We start from the raw sequence: 21,394 nt of genomic DNA on the forward strand, positions 1-21,394 counted from the left end.
AGTGCTTTGAGATCTTGTAATAGAAGGTACAATGGCACTACAAAGGAATTTTAGTAAGATGCTTGCTATCAGAAGATGTTAATTTTTTTTTTTTTAAAGATCTCTATCTATGTGTGTACAGCTTCTTTCTTGGAATAAGGAGAACAAAGGAGATGGTACACATGTAAGCATCCCTAAAGAGAACAGACAAGATTGATCACTTAGAATGGTCAGCTAGCTGTTTATATGATTTAACTGTGCTTTCTTTTGGTAAGACCACCAAGGAGAAAAACTGCTAAACAAACTGCAGTGGAAAGATACTTTCCACCCAGCATGCTCATTCATTTCAGGTCATATGGAAAAAGATGTGACCTAGATCTTCCACCATTCTGCAGGCACTACCTGTCTTCCTACTTTAACAGCATTTCCAGCAAACTGAGATATGGCCTTAATTTTCCTTAAGCTGATCATACAGGTTTAAAATTTTTTCTTTGATATTTATCATAGTGCTTCGGAGGTCACCCAGGCATTTTATGCAGACTGCTGGTACACTTAATCATTTCAGTGTCTTCCTGCAGTAAATCAGAAGACATTATATTAATAAAAGATGGGTCTGTTCCAGGTATGATTCAGAATGCTGAATCCCCATCTACCTGGCTTAGAAAGAGTTCTTTAAAAAGGTCAGCTTACTCTATGGAATTCTGAGTATCAAGGATATGTCTTCTCTCACACAAGATATATACGCTTGAGAGCAGCACGAAGACACTGGAGTGATTCAGAATGAGTGCTCAAGGCTGTCTATACCACAGCCTAGCCAAAGAGACCTTGTCTGAAAATACACCACTGAGATACAGGCACACCATGCAAATAAGTATCTCATAAAACATGCTTGCCTCCATCACTACAGTTCTTTGTCTGGCAAATACTGCTTGGTCATATTCACTTAGCACAAGAAACAAGACAGGCAAAATACAAGGTCTGCAAGGGAAAGACTGGCCAGAAGAGAACTTATCTTGTACCATATTATTATTATTTGGTTTTGTCTTCAAAATACTTAATAATCCTTGTAATCAGGTTGTACATACTTGAAATAAATAAAAAATAAAAAGAGAAGGGTTAAACAGTTGTTATTTTCTGGGCTTGGATTTATCACATCCTCTTCTGATTCTCAAATTTAGGTTTGCATTGACTATTCCACACAGCACAGGTGCAATTCCTATGAAATAAGGTAATATTTATGATTAAGTCACAACTTTCAGTGTTATAGTTCTCTTGTGACTTCAATCTGTCCCTTGCTAAGGGAAATTTAACACATTTTCAATTAACACCACTGACAAAATATTTCTGAATAACAATTTCTCACTACAATGGCTGATTCCTTTGTAATGTTTTGTCCGAGTATTTTAATGAAGACAATAAAATGTCTTGTTTTTACTTGATCAGTTCAACTGCTCTGAAACCATTATTTTGAAATACTTTCTCTAAATATTTTTCCTTACAAGAAATTGTGAAATTGATTTTTTTCCTCCCATCTGGAACAAATTCATAATTTCTAAATTTACAGACCAGAAGAGGCATTAAAATAATAATTTTTAAAAAGCCAGAAAAAAGCCTCCTTCAATATTTTATGTCCTATCTTACAATGTGCTGAAAAATCACATATTTCTAAGTCACATACATATGTGGATGCTTTGTATCTCCCAGAACTGGGAGTCTGATCTCAACTCCTGTGCAAACTAGGCAGAACACATGTGAATAATAGAGAGAGAATAATACCTTCCCATCATCTGCCAAAGTAACATCAAAATATCACTGTAGATCAAGATCTTTGCTACCTTCCCATTACCTGTCGAAGTAATATCAAGTATCCCTATGGATCTGGACCTTTGCGAGATGCACTGACCTCCTGGGACATTTTATCACAAGGCTTGTGAACAATGGTTCCAGGGATGTGCCACACAGATAGGGCCTGTGGTAGGGCTGAACTCTCTGACAGAAGTGATATTGAGACGAAAGTACTCCCATCATAATACAGCACCCTGACTGTTCACATTAAAAAAAAAAAAAAAATCTGCTTCTATTAACTGCTGAAAAGCTAAGCAATGTTCAAAATAATTTTTGTTCATTTCACTGAAAGTAGTAGATTTCAAACATCACAATGATTGATAAAAGACAAGTTTTCTTATTAGGAAATATAAAATACAATTTAAATAATTTTGGCATTTCATTTAAAACAAGTACATTACAAAAAAACAAAGATGGAAAATGTCAGAATAAATACTGATGGCTGATTCTGTACATAATTTTGCTTTTTCATGTTAAATGTCAGTTTTTATCAAGGACCTGCTTCTGAATTGGAAATTTTATCATAAAAAAATTGAATGGCAGACTACCAAGAAATGACAAGATTTTAACACCATAATAAACATTAGGATCATGAGCCATTATGCTTAACACTTACAGGCTTTTTTTTCCTGTAAACAGGATGCTTAAAAACTTGTTCAAAAACAGAAAGAAAAGCTAAGAGTCTTATGTAACAGCATAATTTCCAAACTGGTTTATTTAAGGCCACACCATGCCAAGATCAAGTTTTTCTAATGGAAGATGGCTTATTTTTTATTGGTTTGGGTCTATACAAGGTGCTTTAAAAACACAGGAAAATGAATGACACTGAGTAGGTCTGGTATTTGGGAAGGACAAGGTGCAAACACAGAAGAATACATGAGAGTGAATGCACTGGAAGGAAAGACATTCATGTGTGAATGGCAGGGAAGGTGTGTAAGGAGTATGTGGGTAAGAAAAGCAGCACTTGGCAGGAAAACACAGACTTCTGGAAAAGCACTGGGTGTGCAATTGGAAATGCAATACAGAGCTGAAACATCAAGGAGACTGTGCTGGGTTAGAAGATACTAGAATAGGGGAAGAGATATCAAACAGGGTGATTCCTGTAAGACAAAAAAAAAGGCAGAAAATATACTGATAGCTGACAGCAACTCTAACTGAGGAGCCTGACTGAGTGATAAGGAGCACAAATGGATCAGGGCAATGGGACAGCACTTTCACTGACAAAGGCCAGAAGTAGATGAAAAGAGTCATCCCTTGCATAACCTCAAGAACATTCATATTTTGCTTTTATGTTGCAGGTTGAATTTTAAAATCGAGAAGTTCAGATCCCACTGGTCCAAATCCTCAAAGTAATAAGAGGTCCCTCCACCCTTTCCTAAAATGCATTGTCATAAAATACATATCATCATTTGAACTCAGCCTTGTAATTAATAGGGAACAAACCATCTTTGAAGTATTTTGGTAATACTTGGTAATAATTGTAAGTAGCTTCTGCCCCAAACCACGAAAAAAGAAAATAAAACTTAGCCTGAAATGCAGTGTAACTTAAAAGCATAAAATAGAATCTATGGAAAACCTGAGGTGTCTAGCTTCTGAAATGATACTGGCAATGAGTCAAGGAGATTTGTTCGCTAATCTTCTATAATAACACATTAGAATTAGAAAGATTGTTAGCTGCTTAATAAATGCAGGAATATCCCTTTCTAGCCACGGTAGGTCATGAGACAGCTGACCCAAAAGCTGTCTACTCTCTCCTGTCCTCTACAGTCAACACTGAAAAACCTGAACAGCATCTTGAACTGCTGTAATCTTTGACCCATTATTCATTAATTGCTGACCTAAACTGACTTCAGAAGTAGCAGACCAATTTACTGAGATGTGCACAGCATATGAAGAGGCTATGGAACAGAGTAGCTCTTACAAACTTTGTATTTTGGTACAGTAGCTTTATGAACTTAGAATTTTGGAAGTTTGGTATTTTCAAATTATGTGCAGCATAGGTAAATAACTATTACATGAAATGTACACAAAGATGTGTATCCACACCTAAACACACCAAATCCCTTCCAGTCTCCTGAAATGTCCAGTTTAAAAGTACAGTGCCATGCAGTTCCACACAGCAGAGGTTTCCACTGTGACTCACGCATTCTTGGGACTCACTTCCTGGGACCTACTGGAATGCAGACAATTGTTTCTACTGCACAGTCCTTGGAACATAGAACAAGTAAACCCAAGTTAAGAAAGTTTTCACAGCATGGAGTCTCCATTTGTTTGTTAGCCTAAGTGAACAGCAAATGGGGACTTCTGCATCTGTCAGTGCATATGGCTTCTAACTAGGGACAAGCTTTTCAAGCACCCTACGCTGAGCAGAGCATGCTAAGCCAAACACGTATGTGCAGGGAAGTGGTGCTGTGGCACCAGTGCCCCCAGCCAGGGGGGCTGTGTGGGGAGACTGTGTGGCTGTGTGGGAGGAAGAAATGACAGAGAGGAAAAGGAAAGGAGGGAAGTCTGAGGGAGCTAACACATGCTGGTTTAGCCAAGAAATACCAGCCAACCTGCATCTCCACCCCTTGCCTTCCCTCACTTTGGTCTGGCAGTCAAATACCTAAATACCAGTTTGTCACAACACAACACTGGTCAGCATGGGGCACTCTGTCACCTAAGCGCCCCAGGTATAAAGTGCTGTCATGTATGATTCCTTTTCTCTCTCACTTCCCTACTTCCTCTCTTAACAAGCTGAGCCTGAGCAAGCAGTGGCCGTGAACAACTTATGTCCTCCCTACGGGCAAGGGCCCCACTGCCATGCCTCAGGATCAGCCACTTGCCCCAACATCAGCTGTCTGAAATGCTTCCACCACTTTCAGGCACAAGCATGTTAAGCACCTTGCAGGAAAAACATCCTTTTTGTGTTCTTGTCATGTCACCAATTAATATAGCAGCAGTTCAAGTCAGTAGTTTCATTTTCTTTCTTTTGCATCTGATTAAGTACATTTAGGAACATATGCCACCTGTACTTTGCATGTGGAACTCCCACTCGTGCTGAATTCTAATAATAATAGCAATAATAATAAATAATGATTTATTACTTATGTGCTGCGAGGACCAGAAGGCTTCAACAGACATTATAAAATATACACAAATATAGGGAAGAAAAAAGTAAATTTGCCCTCAGGTTGACAAACCCCTAGCTTTAAAAAAATATACAAATACAGACAGCACTGCCTGAAACAAAAAATGAACCAATCAATCCCTAATATATTAAAATTTAAATTCTCAGGTAGGTCTCTCCCTGCACAAGCAGCTCAAACAGTCTGAAGAATCTGGCAGCATTTGGTAGAGTTAAGATTCAACCTCTTAAATTGTTTCAGTTGGACCAATTAATTGCAAAAACCCACTACCCCTTGTGTGTTGGTTTACAAGTAAGGAAGGAATTAGTGAGGGATTTTACATCCTGCTCTCCTGCACATTCTATTCTACTTAACCAGGACAACAAATATTCAGCTAGGAAAAATGCAGCAGTACTAGTTTTGTTTTAAGCTACACTGCAGAGTCCTCATGTACTTTAAAACAACTAACCTGACAGACAACTGAACCATGTCAGCTACAAACAGATTAAAGTGGAAATTATTATACAATTGCACCTTTTGGCATATTTGATTGGAAAACCTACTGTAAACTGGACGCTTGTATGGGCAGTGGCAAGACAGGATGTTCAGGGAATGCAACTAGAGGCATCCAAATGGTACTCTGAAACTCTCAAGGGAAAATTGGGATTTAGCTATGTTGCCAGAAGAAGCCCTCATACAAATGAAAATCAGGTTCTTATTTTCCCCTAGCATTTCACATAAGATTAGCCTGTTTTCAACCAACAGAATCCCTAACTTTTGCAGAATAAATGCAATTTTGCAGTATTAAAAAAAAACCCCAAAAACTTAATCACAGTTCTAATTGGGAGAGGGTTTTTTTTAAGTCTTACAAAAACATACTCATAAATTTTAACTTAGAGTTTCTTCCTGTCTGAAAAGTCTGGAAGTTTTATTTACGCTTCCAACAGATTTTTTTTTTTTTCTTCAGAGTTGGGTTAACTTTTCCATCCACTAAAGTTAAACACATCTTTTTCAGCGGGCTGAGTTGAAAAAATCTTGCATTATACATAGTAAGAGTAATAGAACAAAGCCTGCAAAGCTTTGAAGACTAATAACAAATTCAGAGCCTTGGAAAATACAGTATGGGGAAAATGTAATTATACAAATAAATGCTGGCAAATAAGGCAAAATTTGAAAAAGCTTTCATTGGAAGGATGAAAACTTTCCATATTCACCCATTCAAAGAGTTGGTCTACAAAATAAGTAATTTTTTTTTACCTTATATGCCATATTTATCCATATATACATACATATAGTGGAACATAAAGATGAGAAGACTAGATTCAAATACTTTAAGAAAATCCCAAAAACCTACACTGGAAGGAGTTTGATGTTTTGCAGGAGTGTTTTGCAAGCAATAACTCCACCTTTATTTCAAACACAGAAATATATTTAACTTTCTTATACACCAAGATTTATTTCACTCTTGAATTCTGCAGAAAGCATACAAGCATACTAACCTGTAACTGGTGGTGATCTTTTTTACATTTACTGCCTGGAATTGCATTAGCAATTAGAGCTCCAAATGACAAGAAATTCTCCACCCACACTGAGCTCCTCCCAGTATCAGAGACTATATTAAAATAGCACAATTAGAAAAAATATTTTCTAAATACTGCATTAGGATATGCAGGCCCTCACAAAACCTATTATTAGATAGGGAAGACTGCAGCATAGAAAATACTTCACCTAATAGAAGGAATCGAAGATATTTTTTATTGGTTTGTTCAGGTAAATACCCACTCAGCATAATCCTTCACAATGAATCTCATCTATTGTGTTCAATAGACTGCAGAATTGCCTATTTTTTCTTTATTACATTCTACCATTTTACTTCAAATCTTCAAACTTGTATCTGTGGAATGTGAAGGTTTTGTGATTTCACAAAGGCTTTTTTTTTTTACTTACAGGTCAACTTCAGATTTGTTGCACAGTGGCATATTAGCACATACTCTTTTTCAGCCTAAGGCCAAAGCAAGAAATTAATCACATGGACATCTACCCTACAAGTCCTTGTACATCCTAAGGTTCATGTAACTGCAAAGAATCAACCATTATTTGATTTTTATTGCAAATATATTTAATTTAGAACACTAAGTTTGCAATTTTCTATACTAGTTAAGGGTATTATTTGATAGGTTATATAGATCTTTACTAAAACTTAAGAAGGTCAATCTTCCAGAATCTATTTCTTGTATTAACTTACATGGCTGCATTAACATAACACAAATACAAAGTCAAAAATACATTGATTAAATATTTTTTAAATACTTGTATTCACAATGGATTAGGACAGCTCAGAACCAAAATGACTTCATCGAAGAACACTAATGTAGAACACTAGATGTGTTGTCCTTGTTTAAAGCAATTGTTTAAAACAATTTTGCCATATGAAGGCATATAAGATTATTTGAATTAACCTTACCACTATAATAAAATTTTAAAGAAAATAATTCAACTGTTGCATAACTTAAGTAAATAGGATGTTTTTAAAAGGGCAACCAAAAGACTAGTAAACCAACTTCTTGAAGTTTCAGCATTTGAAACTGTTCTGGCAAAACTCTACAGACTGTACAAGACAGCACTGCTGCATAACACTTATCTACTCTAAGTTCTAAAATAATATTACTGACATTAGTTAAATCTATCATCATGCAAAGTGATCCCAATTTTTCCTCTCTTCCATTCTCCTGCTTTAGGCTGCCAACCCTATTGCCAACACAAATAGTTCAAGATAGCCATAACTTCTGTGCGAATTCCCAAATTAAATGTACATCATACTTAAGTACAATTGTAAAATAAAGGCAGACTAATGCAATGTGAAAACAGAATACTCCAATGTAGTGCTCAAATTCCACTCAATTTGTAATAGCACTACCAACAGCAAATGGAAAGCATGGCTCTATGAATAAAGAAGGGTGACACTATTACATTTTTATTACTGCATCAACAGCACTATACATTACTCTTCCCCAGACATGTTTACAGCCCACGAGTGAAAAAAATGCTCTGAAACACTTAAAATTCTCTCCTACCTATATTGTTACCTTTTCTTTCAAATACCTTAAATATCATTAAGAAACCTCATCTTGCTATTCCTTAAAAAACAATCTTTTTCTATGTAAACTGATAAATTCTCCATTGACTGTATTGTCTGCTATAGTAACACCACAGAGATATTTAGATATGATGAAGAATTACTGCTGGAAATAATACATAGTAATATTTAACACTTCTGGAATCTTTTCACTCAAAAGCCATAAAACACTTGCATATCAGCTCACTTTACAGATTATGAAAAAGGAAATTTATTTTACTAAGGGAAATCCTTTAAAAGGGTCATAGTTATATTCCATACAGTGTGGAATCTGTTTTCACTTTTGTCCTCTGCTTGTGGCAGTTAGCAATGAAACTTGCTCAATTTCAAATAATAACACCAATAGTATGGTTTATTATTCTTAATTCTGAAACTTTTGGCCTCTAGTATTTTCTGGTCCTTTTATTTCCTATCAGCTCGACTAAATCCAAATTGGGCACAAATCACCGAAAGATTTTAGCTGTGCTTTGTTAAACTGATCTTTTTTTGGTTGTCTAGTAACTATATCTCATATAACTTAATAACTAATACACTAAATAAATAAATTATAAGTCTAACAACTTGAATCTCTAGTCCTGTTGACAACATGGCCCTCTGAAAGTTTTCCAAGACAAGGATATAAATTCTGATTATTTTTTTGAACTTAATAAAACTAAATCTAAAGGTGTTTTCTGTAAAAATACCCAGCATTTACTGGCAAAAAATATGTGCTGGGAACAGAGCACATTCCTATTTTTTGTAGAACTCAATCTGCTAGGCAATGTATAAAAAGTTCACACAGCATCCTGCTATTTCTTTCAAGAGAATAATAAATGTGTAACATCAGGCAGATATATATGAGCAAAATCTGTTCCCCTCTAGCTTTGGCTGCCCTGAATCAAATCATAGGAATACCCAGGTTAATATTCTGATATTCGAAATGGGACCATTAATTTTATGATGATTAACCATAAAACATAGCACTTGAGACTGCTTCAAAAATCTAGTCTTGCTTTTTGTCTCTAACTACCCTGTGTTGCCTATCAGGGAGACTTTATGATTATAAAATACAAAAGCAAAAAAACCATAAAAACTATAAATTTGTTCCTATATGTGCACTCGTATCTTGGTTTACTCTACTTTATTTGAGGAGTACGTTTTCCAGAGAAACTGCACAATGAAAACTAGAAGGTATTTAGACCATCCCTTACTAAGGAGGTACACACTTACAACTCTAAGTTCTTTTCTGCTAATTATTACACACAACCAAAATCAAAAAGTAGATTTGGTCTTCTTCTGGCACCCACAGGCTCTCCATTTTATTCCAGAAGGCAAATTCTTTTTAATTTTGCCTCCTCTCCCAACAACAGTAAGAGATCCAAGAGAAACTGAAGAATAAAATGCAATAGTAACTTTTAAACAAGTTGGTGCAATGGATTCCTCAATAAATGTGTATTTATAAAGGCAAGTGTGTAATTGCAGTTTATGCAGGATGACCAGGTACTATTATTTTTAATCCAGCTACTTCAAGAACTGTGTCAGGAACATTTCTGAGGGATTTATGTAAGATGAAAAACTTGTTGCAGAATATTTGCTGGCATCATTTCCGGCCTAACGTAAATTTCAGCTATGAGGCTTAACAATGTATTTATGGGATGCGGCACAGGACAGTGCTGTCCTGCAGCATTCTACTATTAAAGCAGAAAATCGTGAATCTAAGTTAAACAAAGGCAGCTATAGAAGAAATTTTAGGCCCCTTTCTTGAAATATCCCATCTGAATCCAATTCTTTGCTGTTTTCACAGGAACTAACTTCAGGGCTTGGTTTGTGTTTTGAGTTTAAATGAAAGCAATATGTAGTTTTGAACTAGCCTGAATAGTCAGTTCCATAATTCCATCTGCTGGGCCCACTGACTGATTTTGGCAGCAACTCTTTACCTTTTCATACCTTGGTTTTCCACTCTATACGTGACAAAGAAGACACCACTGTCTTTCCTGTGTGGGCTTTGGAATACACAGGGACTAGGCACGTATCTTTACCATCTTCTGAATAAGCAGGGTAAGTATCTACCACCTCTATATACCAAGAAGAAAGGCTGAAGTGGAGATATTACTATTAGTAGCAACAGACAGGAGCATCTTGAATGTAATGTCAAAACACATTGCCTGTGCAATCTTTTCTTCATAAACCAGAAAAATATTCCACTGTCACAGGTGTTTTAGGGAACATTGCTGCCAGATTTGCAACTGCAAAAAAAAGTAAGTCATCAGAATGACAGCAGTTAAAAGTAACTGGTTGCACTTCTTTTCTTTCCTAATTCAAGGACAGAAGAGATTAGGAATGAACATTGGCATCCAAAACACTACTTAGATATGAACATCCAAAATACTGTGGATGGACATGGACATTACATTTGTATTAAAAAACTTCCTCATAATGCTCAACTTCCGTGAACAGTGTGAGGGCTCAAAGTCTACTGTTCAAATCACTGCATATACTTATAATGTTTTACTGTTCCATGTTTTAGAGTCCAAACTACTAGATTTTCATAATTCAGTTCAAAGGTATAACACCTGCAGATAACTGTAAATCATTTCTCACAGCACCTCTACAAAACTGGCTACTTAAAACTCCAAGAGATTTATGGATGCTGAGACTGGAACGAACATCCCGTTGCAAATAGACAGATGGAAAAAATTCCAAACTACTTTTCAGATTAAAGTAATAAACAGAAGCATGCAGAAGTTCTTTTGAGAAAAATCAATTTATTACTTTTCAGATTAAAGTAATAAACTGACTTTTCTCAAAAACTGGTAGCAGTTTTTGGAAGCAGAGAGAACTTCTACGTGCTTCTGTGATGTCAAAGATGAAATCTCTGTTTGTGGAGGTACAATCTGTAGCAAGAACACACGTCTGCCAAGACTCTGGCATTGATGATATTTTGTCTAGACAGCCTTTGAATGTGACTGACACAGGAACAGTGCACATGGCTGAGCAAATTGAAACTTATGGAAGAGCTTTTCAAGACTTAGTCAAGATACAGGATTTTGGAAATGTGCCTAACATCCTCCAACGATGCCTCCTGGTATTCTCCTCAGGAATCTAACTGGTTTTCTTTTGTCAAGTCTCCTAGTCATCCCACAGAACAGAAAGATGGATTTGCTTACGTAAGATGCTGGCAGGGCCATTTGGACATAAAGAAATATCATCAGCAAGTGGAGAGCTCTGCATACCGGCTAGCACTGAGAAAAGCATTCAAGCAATTGAATTGTGTGTTATTTTGAAGGTCTGAACACTGTAAGAATTTGCTAAATCTTTTCTTAACTACTGGGTTTGACCATGAGAAACACATGACAACTATTAGCTAAAGGACAGAAATAACTAGCTGCAGTTGATAACTATTCTAGCTATTTTAAAAAGCACTATGTATCTACCATGACCTTTTGAGCCTTGACAGATGTCACCTGAACCATGTACATGCTTTGATGGAAAAGTCCACGCAAACTTGCCATCGACAAGGCTATAATTTTTGGGAAATGATGACTATCATTTACAGTTAAATTTTCACTGTATGACAGCCCTGGTTGACAGTCCTCAAGCAACTGTCAGGGCTAGGAGAAAAGAGAAAAAGGTGAAGGAGACTCAAAGAGATTATCACCTTTTAGCTTTGGCTGGTTCACTTCCAGTTCAACTGTCACTGAAGTCAACAGCTACCCCCGTAACTTACTGGGATTTTATTTTAACTTCTATTAACCAGTATTATAGACAGTACTGTTCAGCAACCCAAAAGGTAAAAAACATAAGATTCCAGTTTGTCCTCCGGAGAAACATCAAGCCTTAAGACACTAATTTAGAGTTGCAGCAAAAGCACTAGCTACTGCTGTGGATCCTCAGAGCTCCAGCAAATTTTTGTACCCACAAAAAAAATTATCCTGGCTAAGTGAAAAATACAGTAGATACTTCTTCTCTGCAAATAAAATACGGACCTCAGTGAACCTTAACTTAATCCTGATACAGAAATTTGTACACTAGACCTGCTTGGCTATGAGTGTTTCAGTCTTTGGTCTACAAACCCACAAACTCAACCTGTTGAGTCAGTACCATGCATGCAGGCAATAGCAGCAGTACTTGTGAATCTACAATGAAGTTCTGAGTGAGGTGTTATTGCTGAGAGGCACTGAAATACCTGCATTTTGGGACTTTTCAGTGAGTTGGAGCCGGAAAATTTTCTCACCTGGTTACACCGTGGATACAAAGAAAAAAAAAGTATTTTGATCTAGGTACTAGGTGTAAGTTTGCTATCATATTTCTGAACCAGAAAGGAAGTTTCTCCTCCCATCTCCTCTCTTCCTCCCGCCCCCTCACCTCCCACCTGCACTAAGGGAACACTTGTTGTGGGGGCAGCAGGCTTAGGAAGTTTAGATTAAAAATAGCCCTGACTAGCACCTGGTGCTCTCCAGCAGGCCAGCATGCTGGTGACTCTTACAGATCTGGACCCTTATGAAGAGATATGATGAAATGACATGTCTTTTATTTCATACACTCCTTTATGGATTTGCAACCAAAACTAACTGGATCTGGCACGTTGGAGTTGCCTGGCTCTTTTTGCATCACTGACACACTTGCACCTGTCACGGATGGATTCCTCAGAAGGGCCAAAAGGAGCAAGACATATATTTTATTTTGACAGCACACGGGAGCCAGATGCTGGGCCAGCAGGTTCTGGTGTTCACTGTCGGCCATTAGAAAAGGCGAAACACATCACCAGCACTGGGACGGGTGACAGGCCGCCAGGCGCACCTTCCCCACGGCCGCTCACACGCAGCAGCCGCTCGGCTTTGTCCGTGCCTCTCTCCGTTCAAACCGCCCGGCTCCGCGGTGTCCGGCTGCCTCCTCTCACGGCCGGCCCTGCAGCCCCGACATGTCGCCGCCCCGCTTTAAGGTCACCGCATGGCGAAGCCGTCGAGCGCCGGGGGCCGCGATGCACCCGGGCCGCGCCGCTCCACGGGCAGCTCGAGGGAGGGGGCAGGGCCACGGCCGCCGCCGGGGGCACTTACCAGGTCTATGAAGGTCAGAAATTTCCAGCTGCCTCCATAGGTCTGATGCGCGGGCATGTCAATGGCCTTGTAATTGCACAGGATGGAGCAATAGGACAGGAGGATGGCGGCGCGCAGCACCTGGCAGGGCACCAGCGCCATGTTTGCGGCGCGGGGTGCGCCTCCGTGTGCCTGTGTCCGTGTCCGTGTCCGTGTCCCAGTGCCCCGTGTGTGTGTGTCCGTGTGTCCCGGTGTGTGTCTGTGTGTCCCGGTGTGTGCGCGCCGTGCGGGCGGGACTCCGAGCGCCCCCGCGGCCCGGCCGGGGCGGAGCGCAGGGCCCGCGCGGTGCGGCGGCGGCGGCGGCGCGGGGCAGGGGCGCCGCGGGGCCGGCGGCGGCAGGCGGGCAGGCGGGCGGGCTCGGCGCGCTTCCGAGCCTCAGCTCCGCGTCCCGGCCGGGCCGGAGGAGGCCGGGCCGGTCCCGAGGGAGCGGAGGGACGCCAGTGTGAGCACGAGTTAATTGCAGAACCCGGCTGCGCGCCGGTTTTCAAGCGAGAGCTGCAGTGAGTCAGCAGTTGCGGGCTGTCAGTGCCCGGCTCGCAGGAACGCTACGGCCCCTGCGTGCCCCCGGGGCGGCCCCCCCGCCGCCCGTGCTGCCGGGGCGGAGCGCGGCCGGGGACGCCCGGGAGAGGCCGCGGCTCTGGCCGAGCGCCCTGTCTGCCGCTCCAGGGCTGCCCTTCGTGTGTCCGTGCTCCACGTGTGTCCATACCGCCGGGCAGAGCGCTTGTTTTGCCCTCTGTGTTCCTGACACACCTATAGCTTTGTCAGTGTTTCCACTCGTCCCACACAGACGTTTGCTAGAAGTGGGCTCTCCAATGCCTACAAGCCTCCTCCCATCTCACAGGGTTGAAATGAAGTACCAGCATTGTAAGTGACGATGCCCTGAGACATCATCACACCAAAGGGTTGGAGCATGTCTCTGAAAAGGAAAGGTTCAGGGACATGGCCCTGTTCAGCCTCGAGAAATGATGACTGAGGGGACCTTATCAATGTCTGGGAGTATCTTAAAGGAGGGTGTCAAGAGGTTATATTCAGGCTCTGCTCAGTAGTGCCCAGCAGTAAGACAAGAGGCAACAGACAGAAACTGATGCACAGGAAGTTCCGCCTGAATATGAGGAGGGAATTCTTTACTGTGTGAGTGACTGTGCACTAGAACAGGTTGCCCAGAGAGGTTGTGGAGTCTCCCTGACTAGAGCTGTTTGAGAACCATCTGCCACAATGCTGTGCCATGGTGCTCTAGGATAACCCTGCTTGAGCAGGGAGGTTGGACCAGATGACCACTGTGGTCCCTTCTAACCTGACCCGTTCTGTGATTCTGTGATTCTGTCCTGTCAGCAGAGGTTTGATCACCACAGGGATCCTTGGTTCTAGGAGCAATGAAGGGAGGAGCTCATGTTTTGGACTCCTACACCTTAAAAAAAAAGCTCTTAAGGTGCTTGATTGCAGGGTAAATATTATTTTAAAGTTATTTTAAAGGGAAAAAAAACCCTTTAAAATAAGACCAATGGTGTCTGGGCTTGGATAGACAAATCACTTCTATAAAATATCATTTCCATAGATCTGTCTTATGAAATAAATATTTGAACAATAAGGTACTTTATCATAGTGAAGCTGCTGGAAGGCAAAAAGAATCCATGATTGTGCAATGCATTTTCTGCTTCTATTCCACTAAGTAAAGTCAAAGCCTTCTCATCTGATATCAACTGTGCTCAAGTTCTGCAAAATGAAGGGCTTGTAGGAAAACACATGCTAGCAGCTATCCTCAATTAATTTAGCACTTTTCAAGGTCTCTGCTTTTGAGTTCCGACAGTATGTCATATATATACATGTATAAAGAATCCTCTAAGCATGAAGCATGAATTTAGCACCAGATGCTTTAGATAATCTTATCCATCAGTTCACAGACCCAGAAAGCACACTGGGCAATCACACCCTTGTTTCTGGCATGTGTTTTAGTCTTTCAGGCTAAAAGTCTTGCAGTCTCCCTGAAGCCTCAAGGTGCAGTGTAAGAGTCATCTGAGTGTAATTTAATGGTCTGGAGTACAACAGGAGACCAGACTAGTGGCATTATCAGTGTGACCCAACAGAAGGGAGTCTGTAAAGCAGCATTCTTGCTGGTGAGGACCTGATATCTGTTCTGTATGCATGCAGGAGGTTTCACTTTTTTGGATCTGTGAATATTCATTCGTGGCTGAGGTGCATTAAGTCATTAAGTGAAATCCTGGAGCACATCTTCTGTTTTGATTTTATTCAAAAGGAGTCCAGCTTGCTTTCTGAAACTATCTCAAGTTGCAAAAATTCTCAAAGGAAAGTTACTCTATGCAGAACTCTACTGTGTTGTGATCAGGCTCTTGACAACAAGAGTTTGGGGCTGTCTAAGCCTTAGGCAGTCCATCCCCTACTTTTCTCTTGCGCCACTCCTTCAATATATAGGAATGCACTCCTTTGGTCACCTCTCTGTCAATAATAAGGCACTGCAGACACTCTCACTGAACATTACATGACAGGCACCTTTAGCAGTTTGGATTTTACTTGTGTGTAGGTTAAACAGTCTCCAAATTTACAGCATCTTCAAAATCTTTTTAAAACTGAAAAGCCATCCAGGCATTTTAGAGCCCCATTTGAACATTCCTCAGTTTTACTCTCCCCTCTTCAATAGACATCTCAGCAAGGCTCACAGAAAATCTTAACCTCATTAGAAAAGCTTTCACTCAGCCTTATAAGTCAAGGTGAAAATCTAAATGAAGCAGAATGTTGTACATTACAACACTCTGGTGCCCCATTTTTTTTTCTTTCAATGAAGAAAATCTCAAGGCAGGCTAACTGTCATGCCATGCCCAGCCAAGCTTCTTCCTACTCTAAAATTCATCTTTATTATGCATTTCTAATTCCTACTGTTGAAAGGAAGCGTAAGTATGTCATGGGTGGGTTCTTTGAGCCTGTGTCCTTTCTAAAGGAGTATCTGTTGGCTCTCTGTATAGTAGTCTCATAAGGACTAGATTAGATTGGAGGCTGCCATTAGCTTGTATGTGCTGCTGTGGATTTCATACTCTGTTTTTTGAAAGACAAGCAGCAAAGTCTTTTGTGACTGTCGTTGAAGTTGCTCTGCAATGGATTTTATTTTCCTTTGGATTTGGTCTTAAATATTTTTCAGCAAAGTAGAATTCAGAAGTTTACTACTTTAACCTTTACATTGCTGTATGAATGAAACTTTTTTATACTTTGGTAAAATGTTTACATTTCAAGTTTTAGATTAAATGCTTAAATCATAGTTAGGTAGACTTTAACCATATGAAGTCAGATATTCAGGGCTACCCTGTCATTTTTCAGATCCCAATGATTAAATCCTTGATTGTATGTAAATTGTAAAAAGACTCAATTTTCACAAGCCACATATTGTAAATTTACTTGAAAGAGTGATTTTGACACAGGTCATAGTTGTCATTCAGTTGAGATGAGAGATGGCATTAGAAAGGAGAAAGTTCAAAGCACTGGTGTGTCTGGGATGGGAGATGTTAGTAAGGGCTGTCTACTACAGCAAGAGGTCAAAAAATCTGTCAGGGAACTGAGTGGAAAAAAATAAAAAAGGGTGGGGGTGCATTTTATCCAATTATATAAAATGAGTAGCATGGTGTTCTTGCTACTTGGCACCTTGACAGAATAAAGAATAACATCTTGAAGTCCAAGTTTTGATCATTTCTAGGCAGGCTAGCAGATAAGAATGTTGAAGAAATTTTTGGTGAATTGATTTTTTTTTTCTATTTTTTTTGGGGGGGGGGGGTTGTTTTGTTTTTTGTTTTACTTGTTTTTTTTTAAATGGCTTTGGGTTTTGTTTGTTTTCCATTTTTTTAAACAAATGACATTTGAATTTCTGAACAGCATTTTATTTTGTGGATATCAGAAGATATTGATGAATTATCTGTGAGAGAGATTATGAGATCCACAATGTGCCTTTCCTTAATTGCTTTCAATGCAGCTTAGTTGTCTACAAGGAATTATGCCACAAACACTTCCCTCCAAAGCAATGATAATGATGATGATGATGATGATGATGATGATGATGATGATGATAATAATAATAATAATAATAATAATAATAATGTGGCACTTGTAGGAAATTTGTAATACTGCCTCAACACAATGTGCTCATGGCAATGCCCCTAATATTGCAATTTTTAATATCTGAGGCATAGAGTACAAACTGTGCCAAGGTAAGTACTTGGATGTGTGGGAGTGTGACTCTCACATAAACAGACATGCAAAAACTAAGTTTTCTTGTGAGGAATAAGTAAAGTTACTGAAACAATGCAAGTTAAAAATCATCAGGATATTGCTGAAAAACCTTCTCGGTGCCTAAGAGAGGAGTTTTTAGAAATGCTCTCAGTTAATATGTATGTGTTTAATATGTAGCTCTTCAGTCAAATAAAGTACAACTTGGGTAGGAAATGGCCTCATGTATCAGGGGAGGATTCAACTCAAAATGTTTGGTAAAGACAGATGCTCTAACTAGGCCTATTGTTAAAAGTACTAATAAGGTTTAGGCAACTTTTTATTTCTCATTTACTTTGATAGGTATAAATTACCTATATAATAAAGATTGAAGGATGGAGGAAGAAAGATAATAAAAATTAAAAGACTGCATTCATACCTAGTAAAAAGAGCAAAGTTTTTAGATTTATGGAACTATTTCGTTTTCCAATGACTGCTTATTGCCAATTTACCTTCACATTTAGGTTTAAGAATAACTGTAAAGTTACTAATTTGGCATATTTTGTACTGCATATCTATATATATATTTAACAATGGGGAAAAAAGCTGGAGCAGAGATGACCATGAGATTAGTGAAACAAAGCTTGAGGCAGGTGGAAATTGAGTTTTCCTCTCTGCAAGTTAAACTTGGCTTTTCCTAAAGAAACATGAACTTTCTTGATATAAAGATGAATTAAGCAAAAAAAAAAAAAACCTCACTGTGTTCATCCTCCCTCTTAAATTATAGTGCCCCAAAGGGATGATTTTATAAAGAAAAAGCCAAATTGTACGGATCAGGAATTTTGAATATGTAAGTGATGCAGGGACTGTGTAAGCAGATTAGCTTTTCTCCACGTTTGGATCAAATAGTTTAAGTGTAACGAAGCTGTTTCTTGGTCAGGATTTAATATCTCAGTTTCATGTACTTTCTGTTGAGTACATCAGACAGTGTTAGGGCAGAAAGGGAAGGCAGGTACCAGGCCCTGAGGCACAGAAGTGTGTTACTGACTGGAAGCATTCCACCTGCCCACAGATCATATGGCCCTCTGTAAACCAGAGCAAATATTCTTCTGCTGCAGCATGCAGTCTCACAGAAGGATGTGACTTTTGGGAAGCGGTTTAGGAACATACAGTGCACAGTTATAAATTATCTGCTGTCCTGTTTTAAGAGCTTATCCCATACACTACATCTAGCTATTGTCAAGTTCTTGGAATGAACTGGATATTAGCACCATGCTCTAACCAACTGAGCTAATCTTGGGGTCAAAAGAGTCACAGAATATTCTGAGTTGGAAGGGACCACAAGGATCATCAAGTCCATCTCTTAAGTAAATGGCCCATACAGGGGTTGAACCCACAACCTTTGTGTTAATTAACTTTGGTGGATATACATTGTTGTTTAGGAGTGTCAGTGAACAGTAAAACACCAGAACTGTTTGCCATGGGGAAATATGAGTCAGCTTCTTATTCATTAAAAATGTACAAATGAAGACAAACCAATTTTCCACAAATAATTGTACAGCCAGAAAAATTAACCCTGTGTGGAACTGCACCCTAAGGATCTGCCTTCTCTTCTTTTGATAGAAGACAATCCTGGCATAAGGATTTTTACTAGTTACCATTGAAACACATGAAATCCCATCTGAACATAAGAAAATGCTGTTTACTCTCAGATTGGGTGCACATATGAACAGGTTGCTTAGAGAGACTGTGGATTCTACATCTGTGGTGGTATTCAAAACCCATCTAGACATGGTCCTGGACAAACTGCTGTAGTTGACCCCAACTGAGCAGGGATATTCAACAATATATTCTCAAAAGGTCCCTTCCAACCTCAACAGGTTGATGTGATGTGTTAGTATAAGTGGAGATACAATTGCATTTACACTTAGTGACTAACGCATGGCTCACCAAGTCTGCCTGAACTTTCTAGATTAAAAGTTGTTAATTTGTAATTTTAACAACTAATTTAAATTGCTAACTTTAATAATTAATTAAAATTCTTAGATTTAATAATTAACAGTAAATTAAATTGTTGATTGTTAAAAAAATTTCTCTGATGGCTTTAATCCCCTAAGTACATCACCATGCTACCTCCTCTGTACACCTGGGCAAAGGAGTTAGTAAGATAAGAAGGAATGGGAGTGGTGCTGCACACACACTGCTTGCATAAAAAAGTTATATAATTGCTAAGTTGTGCTGGAGACTTTGCATGCATGTTTTATTAATTGAATTGGAACAAATCTCTACCCTGAAATTGCCCATCGGAATTTGTAGACTTATTTGTTTGCACCATGTATGTACCCCAAATTCTTATTCATAATTCTAGCGTAATAAAACTTTATGTCTTGTGTCCTGACTGAAAGTTCAACTCAGCTATTTCTTAACTTATTTTGAAATTATAAATATGTAAGTGTACTTCACTCACATCCTGGACTTCTGAGGAAATATGAAATACTGAAAAATACAGAATTTAAACAAACAACTTTTTTTTTTTTTTTTTTTTTTTTTTTTTGTGACAACCAACTCATAGGCAGTACTGGAAAATAGATTAAACCTAAAATATATTTTATTGTGAATGACTAAATTTTCTGCTTCAGCTGCAGTAAGATTTATCTGATCATGGGAGAGAATACACATCTAATACAACAGCCAGGACAGAGAGAGCGCGTTTCATTCAGTAGCAGAGAAACAGCAGTGGCTAACAAGGACAGGAGTGACTGAATACCCATCTCAAAGATTTGGCATGGCCAGATTTTTTAGCTAGTTTTGCTTTGATGCTTTTGCAGAAGCTTGTAGTGTGTTTGGGCTGCCAAGCAAACCTGGAGGTTCCTCCCATCATCTGCTAGCCCCCTGCAGGGAATGCTGATCGTTGCCAATTCCTCCTCTCTTGGTAGGAATGACTCTCAGCAGAATGCCACACTTCTGGTTTTTGCTATCTGCCAGACAATACAGCAGCAACCAAGCTCTCTCTGTCACCAGCTGGAAGCTCTTTTTCTAGCTAATTTTTTATTCTAGTGCTCATCCTCAAAATGTCTTTCACACAACTTGTGGAAACCGTGTCATTTTTCAGTGTGTGTCCTTCCCATTGATACAATCTGCTGCTGAAAGCTCACATTTCTCTGGGCTAACAATGGCAGGGGGTCTCCATCTCATTGTGGTGATATTGTACTACAGATGGCTCCATAGGATGGTTTTCCTGGATACTGATGCTTTTGGTTTGTTTTGTTTTGTTTTGTTTTTCTTGTCTGTGTATCAAAAACATTTAATATTCTGGAAAATAAGAATATGATCAAGAAATCTTCAGGTAAGGTATCTCCATACCATTCTTTTTTCTTCTCTGCCTTTTTAGTTCAGTCCATGGCTATGCTGATGGATTAAACTCCTTTCCTGATCACTAATTTACACTCTTTCAACCTGCTTTCAAATCTTGTTCTTGACACACAAAACCACTGTGGAAATGGTAGACAGAAAACTATTCCTGTAATTTCCTTACTTATTAATCTGCCATGTGTCTATATCTCCATAACCAAAAACCTCTCTTATAATGAGCTTGAAAAAGAAATCCACAATAGAAACCTCAAAATGTAAGTAAAAAGGAAAGGAAACAAACATACTGATGTGACACAAAAAGCTAATTGCAAACTGTGTTTAGGGAAACAAGCATGAATAACTTTCTCCACTGTTTGTTTAGCTTTGTATGTTTTTATAGTCTGATGGTCATTTGAGATTATTGCAGAGGATGGAAAGATAATGTGTGTTAAAGGAGAAAAAGAAGAGAGAAGCAGGAGGTTGAGACCAACCTGCAGAAAGAAACAAGTTACACCCTACTGCATATTTGAGCTCTTAGGTTAATCATCACAAATGCAAATGGGAATAAATGAACACACTGAAATTACTTCAGACTTTCTTACAAATACCTTTATTTGTGTTATGATTATTGCTACCCATGTGCTAAAATAAAAATAAAGATCAAAACAGTTTAAAATATTCAAGCTAAATCATGG

At 38.9% G+C, this 21,394-nt stretch overlaps 1 protein-coding gene across 5 annotated transcripts in view; it reads right to left on the bottom strand.

Moving 5' to 3' along the window:
• The window catches only part of AIG1 (androgen induced 1), a 123,313-nt gene extending 109,852 nt beyond the window's left edge, over nt 1–13,461 (bottom strand). For 2 of the 5 annotated variants that reach the window (XM_072926995.1, XM_032747321.3), the window contains exon 1: nt 13,104–13,443. In XM_072926995.1, coding sequence (XP_072783096.1) covers nt 13,104–13,244 — 141 coding nt within the window. In that variant the 5' untranslated portion in view covers nt 13,245–13,443. Of the gene's footprint in view, nt 1–12,708; nt 12,955–13,103 lie in introns of those variants that run through there. The other 3 variants (XM_030268091.4, XM_072926996.1, XM_002198035.6) reach the window with 3 other exon arrangements.
• Between the last annotated feature and the right edge of the window lie 7,933 nt (nt 13,462–21,394).

The sequence above is a fragment of the Taeniopygia guttata genome, chromosome 3 (assembly GCF_048771995.1).
Source record: "Taeniopygia guttata chromosome 3, bTaeGut7.mat, whole genome shotgun sequence".
NCBI classification, from domain to species: Eukaryota; Metazoa; Chordata; class Aves; order Passeriformes; family Estrildidae; genus Taeniopygia; species Taeniopygia guttata.